Source organism: Terrapene carolina, unplaced genomic scaffold (genome assembly GCF_002925995.2).
Source record: "Terrapene carolina triunguis isolate 2854851 unplaced genomic scaffold, T_m_triunguis-2.0 Scaffold238, whole genome shotgun sequence".
Lineage (NCBI taxonomy): Eukaryota > Metazoa > Chordata > Testudines > Emydidae > Terrapene > Terrapene triunguis.
In genome coordinates, this window is record NW_020664589.1 from 10930842 (window position 1) to 10936400 (window position 5559).

At 47.6% G+C, this 5559-nt stretch overlaps 1 protein-coding gene across 1 annotated transcript in view; it reads right to left on the reverse strand.

Annotated features, from left to right (window-relative positions):
• The window catches only part of VAV2 (vav guanine nucleotide exchange factor 2), a 305827-nt gene extending 300506 nt beyond the window's left edge, over nt 1-5321 (reverse strand). The window contains exon 1 of the mRNA XM_026657295.2: nt 4053-5321. Within this exon, the coding sequence (XP_026513080.1) occupies nt 4053-4256 (204 nt within the window). The 5' untranslated portion in view covers nt 4257-5321. The remainder of the gene's footprint in view (nt 1-4052) is intronic.
• Between the last annotated feature and the right edge of the window lie 238 nt (nt 5322-5559).

The window sequence follows — 5559 nt, forward strand, 5'->3', positions numbered from 1 at the left end:
GCCTAGGTCACCTAATAGGTTGCACTGGCCCTGGCACCAACTCCACACAGTCTCAAGAAGCAAAGCTTCTCTGGTCTGACTATCTGACTTTCTGCTACGCATGGTTCCTTTGCCCAACAAGTACAGCACAGTATCGGTATGAGGCGATCCTCAGCTAACCTCTCATCAGCACAGAACACAAGCAAGTCCTTGTTGCCTTTTACAAGGCTGTTTTTTCTGGTTTCAGGATAGGACCTGACAGACCAACTTCACAGTGCGTTCTCTGGGATACTTCTAGTGGCTGCAGGTAAAATAAATTCCACTGCTAATCAGCACGAAGGGGAAAGTCACAGACACCAGCATCCTCTGGATCAAAAAGCATTTCCTTTTCACCAAGACATAATTTCACTGCTGGTCTTTGAAACGAACTCTCACCACAGGCAAAATTCTGCCTCTTGTTCCACACCTGTGTAACCCCATTTACATCACTGAAGATGAGCAGGTGAAACCGAGGGCAGAATATTACCCTGCCTGCATCATGTCTACTATGAGTTTCTCTCTCCCCAGCATTTAAGGTGAAGTGGAGAACTTCTGTAAAAAGAAAGAAACTGCTGACCTAACCAGGCCAATACGCCCTGTGTGCGCGTCTGTATTTCAAACGCAGCGTTTGAAGGATCTGTTCCTTCTTTACTTAATCTTATATGGCCCCATTGCCATAGTATCTGAGCCCCATAGTCTATAATATAGTTACCCCCACAACACCCCTGTGAGGCAGGGCAGCGCTATTATGCCCATTGTATAGATGAGGAACTGAGGCTAAGTGACTTGCCCAATATCACGTCACAGAGGAAGTCTGTGGCAGAGCAGGGAATTAAGCATGTCTCCCCATTCCTAGGCTAGTGCTCTAACCACTGGGACAGCCTTCCTTTGTCAAAGTCCTGTTACCTCCAATAGCTGACAGCCTCACAGACCCCCTAGAACACAGCAAGAAGAGCAAAATGACCCTTGATCTATTTGTAGATGTTTTGTGAAATCACTAGCTGCCTTTGGAAAATCACTAGTTCCTTCATGCAGAAGCTGGCAGGTACCCATTTAACCCCAAAACCACTGATGTGAGTGGAAAGGGCTTTGGATCAGGTCTTAAGTGAAAGAGGAAATGGTTTACAAGTCCTTTGTGTAAAATGGACATCCAGGTTTTCTAATCTTATCAGTTTTAAAGATTTAAAAACTTAAAATGCTTTAAAGAGTACTTTGCAAGTACAACTAGAAAAGAAGGTTACTTCTAGACTAAAAACTAGGACCATTTTATTCAGCTGTGTGTAGTTTTACTTGAATTTCCAGAAATCCTAAATTCACATAGCTTCCAGTAATTTCATCAGGAGTAGTAGGTTCTCAACAGCTCTATAATCAGCCACTAACTATATATTTAACTCCTCCATAGCCCTAGCCTCACAAAGCAGACAGAGGCAAGAACTCGGGTGTCAATAAGTTCCTTTATACAAACACTGAGAACTCTACTATATTTCAGCTATCTGAAAATCATTTTAGGCCAACTCTGAATTCCATGCACAGTCGATCTGGAACTGAAAGTATACTTGGAGGGCTGTAATGTTTCCTTAAAAGAAAAGAATGCACAGTGTGTCATCCTCAGGGTGTTCTAAGAATGCACGGATCATTACATTGCACAACTAGATGTTTCCTCCAAACATAAACTATGGCTAAGAGATCAAACACCAAAATCAGCTTCTTAGAAAGGCAGTTTGATCAGTTTAGAACGCAAACACCAAAAGGGCAGTCTCACTTTGTTGTTACATTTTGGGAAAACCACAATGTTTGGCTTTACTTGCTTAACTGATGGGTCCTATTTACCAATACAGACCTACACAGTCTTATTCTTCCTTATAAGTTTCTCCCCACACAGCAGTTTGCAGGATCAGGGCCTTGGGCTCTACCTGAGGAAAGACTTACATAGGTGGTGAGCTTTAACTGAATGGGACTATTCATCTGCATAAACAGGACTACTAATGTGTAAAGTTAAGCACTTGCTTAAATCTTTGCAGAATTGGGAGTAAGTTTGTACTCAACACCAAAGTCCTTGAATTTTGATTGAAAGTGTCGGAGAAAAACAGAGTTCTCACTCTCTTTTTTGGGTGCAGCAAGTGTACAGTGCAATCAATAGTTTTTCAGTATTTCCTTAAAACATACAAGTTACTATAGGCAAGAAGTCACAACAGCTGAAAACATTACTAGAAAACATAGCAAAACCCACTCATGGAACAAAAGCAAAGGCAGTCCTAGGATAGAGAGGATGGTTGAAGTGCATACATTTAGGACTTGAGATGACCTGCTATTTATCTTTGAGAGTTGTCCAGTTGAATTTATGTTTGGAAAAATATTACACCCGGATACCCTTGCTACCAATAACATTCCCTTGCCTTTGTTACCAATAAAACCTGAGGTTATTAGAACAGGCCACATGTTTAATATCTACTCATCAACATATAGGCTACTTGTTTATGTCCACAGTTAGCTCAGTGTGGACAGCAAAGACAGAAGAGCCAGCTTCATTTGTATTTCTAGTCAATTTCATTCTCTGGTTTCCCATGCACTTCTAGAGCAAATACCACAAATGCCTGGATTGTAAAAGCCTAAAGGGAATGTTTTTAAAACAAAAAAAACAAACAAAAACACTTTTCAGTAAAATAAAAAGAATTTGGAAACATTTCTGGTTCTGATCATTTTTTTTAAAGTTCAAAAACCTTAAGATCCAATCTTGCCGTGCAGCAGGACCACTGCACCTGTGCACAAGCCCAGTGGCATCTCTGGGGGAAAGCTGTGTACACCCATGCAGATCTGATTGCAGAATTTGACCTATAACTACTTGACAGAGCCCCTTTAACAGATGAGCCTTAAAAGGAATCATATAGGGTTATGACACCCTCTGGCCCCAATCCTACTATGTAATCTGCTAACACATGCCTGAGCCAGTGAGGGATCCCAACCCCATTGGCACTGCACAGGAGTAGGGACCCAGCATCAGATTGCGCTGCCAGCTGGGGGAGGAAGCTATGCTATCATGCTATGGTTAAAATAGAATTCAACAGAGCTTTGTAGAATTCTTCTCACCTAGGGCAAGTCATTTTTTTTATTTGTGTCAGATGAGTAAGATCATGGTTTGTTTTGTTTTTTTAAATCATGGTAGAAGGTGGGCAAGATTTCGTCTCTGGGCTAGTAAGTGTTCAGGGCAGTGTTTGAAGCCCAATCCCATTCTCTAAAATACCAACATTAAAGGGACACAGTCACCTTAAAACAGGGGTCGGCAACCTTTCAGAAGTGGTGTGCCGAGTCTTCATTTATTCACTCTAATTTAAGGTTTTGCGTGCCAGTAATACATTTTAACGTTTTTAGAAGGTCTCTTTCTATAAGTCTATAATATAACTAAACTATTGTTGTATGTAAAGTAAATAAGGTTTTTAAAATGTTTAAGAAGATTCATTTAAAAATTAAATTAAAATGCAGAGCCCCCTGGACTGGTGGCCAGGACCCGGGCAGTGTGAGTGCCACTGAAAATCAGCTCACGTGCCGCCTTTGGCACACGTGCCATAGGTTGCCTACCCCTGCCTTAAAACCAAAACCATTTCCATCTGAATTTTGTACACGAGTTCGTTACATGCCACACCTAATAGGACTATCAACTAAGGGAGACTGGAGGTGGAATACTTCCATTTTGCCAGTTTACTTTTCTATAATTCACCATTTCCTATGGACACACACTTCCCACTCTTTTTGTGGGTCTGTCACACAGCAACAAGGGAAAGATACTTTTAAAAAAACAGAAAAAAAAATGTGATTCTAGAGCCACACCAGTTAGCAAGAGGTAGGGATGGACTCAAGGGCAGATCTAGGACCTGAAGCTACTTTTAATGCAGTTTTTTAAAAACAACTGACTAGATTCAAGCTGATGATGCCCCATTAAGGGTGTGAATGCTAATCATCCCCACGTGGAGTATTTTCTGGGTGTCTAATATACAGGGTTTACTTCAAATACTGTCTGCATCCCAGTCTCCTTTTACCTGTGACATCTGTGGCCTGAAATTGATGTCCTTGAGATCAATAGATCCAGGTGACAGGTTATGAAGCAGCTGGCAGAGCAAGACTCCATCTCTCAAAGCCTGAGCCAGGTCAAACACAACAGCTGAGGGCCAGACCACCCTGTGGTTCAGGGGCAACACTTTACAGTCGATCAGCCAGCGGCCACACTGCCTCCACTCCTCCATAGTCGTTCAGAGAAATGGATCCTTCCCAAAAAGTTGCCCTAGATGAGTTGCCAGCGGCCAAAACTCCGGTTCCCGTCCCCTCTCCTGTTCATTGAGGACACACACCAGCAGCTGGCAGCAGTTTCTCCTCCTTGGATTTGGAGGCTCCCGGGCTAGTTTAGAAGCTTCCCCTGGCAAGCCCGTAAAGCGCTATTGCTCCTTTCCATTTTGATGTGCAGCCAGTGCGGGAAGCATCTCGGGGGGGGTGGGGACACGACACTTCCAAGACTCCTTTTTTATCACTCCCCGGCGGGGTTTTTGGCAGCTTTACTTCTTCCCTATCAAATGCTCCATAGATCCCAGCTCAGCGGCTCCTCGCAGCATCTCTCTCCCCACGCGCCGGGTTCGGCTCCCTCGTCCAGCTCAAGCCAGGAAAGGAGAGAGACACGCGTGGGGGGCTAAAACCCACCCCCGCCTGCCCCCTCCCCTCAGGTGGCTCCTGCTTGCGGGGGGGGGGTCGCTTGTCTCTCTCCAACCTCCCCTTGGAGTTGCTGGACTTCCCCTGCCCTCTTCTCAATGGGGCTTTGTCTGGGGCTCCAGCCGGCCAGAAGTGGGTTCACGTGGCAAACAAACAAAGACCCGCCACCCGGGGGGACGGGGCGGCACACAGCCCCGGGGCTCTCCTCTGCGGCGTGCCGGCGCTGGGCAAGGCACCAAATAATACCACAATAATCAGCCCCTCCTCGCGGCTCTGGCTCGTCCGCCTCCTCTCTCCGGAGAAAGCCCCGGAGCGCAGCGCATTTCTCGGTCGCCCCTTTGCCTCCGAGCTGGCTGGGGGCGCAGGGGGGCCCCCCTCTCTCGCCTCCCCCCTGAGGAGGGGCGGCGGGGATCCGCGGGCAGCGCTGTCCCAGCCACAAAAGCGGCCCCCCCCCCCTGCTCCGGGGAGGGGGGGCTACAATCCGGCAACTCTCCCTGGCAGGGGGCGGTGGGAAGCAGACAAAGAAGCAGACGCGCCGCGGGGATACAATGTTGCCCCCCTTGGGCGAGGTGCGGCGGCGGCTCCCGCTTCCCTTTCTCCCCTCGGGGTCCCCGGCTGGGGGTGGTAGCTGGCCCCCCGCCCGCTCCGGTCTCCTGCCCGGCTGTAGCTCAGGGCTGGGGAGAAGGAGGAGCTCGGTGCGCCGCCAACAGCGGCGGCTCCCCTCCCCTCGCCCAACTCAACTTCCTCCCCTCGCAGGAGGAACCTGGTAAGGGGCAGCCGGGGCTGGGCCCCCTCCAGACCGCCCCTGGCAGAACCAGAGCCACGCTGCCCGGGGGGGGCTGGGCC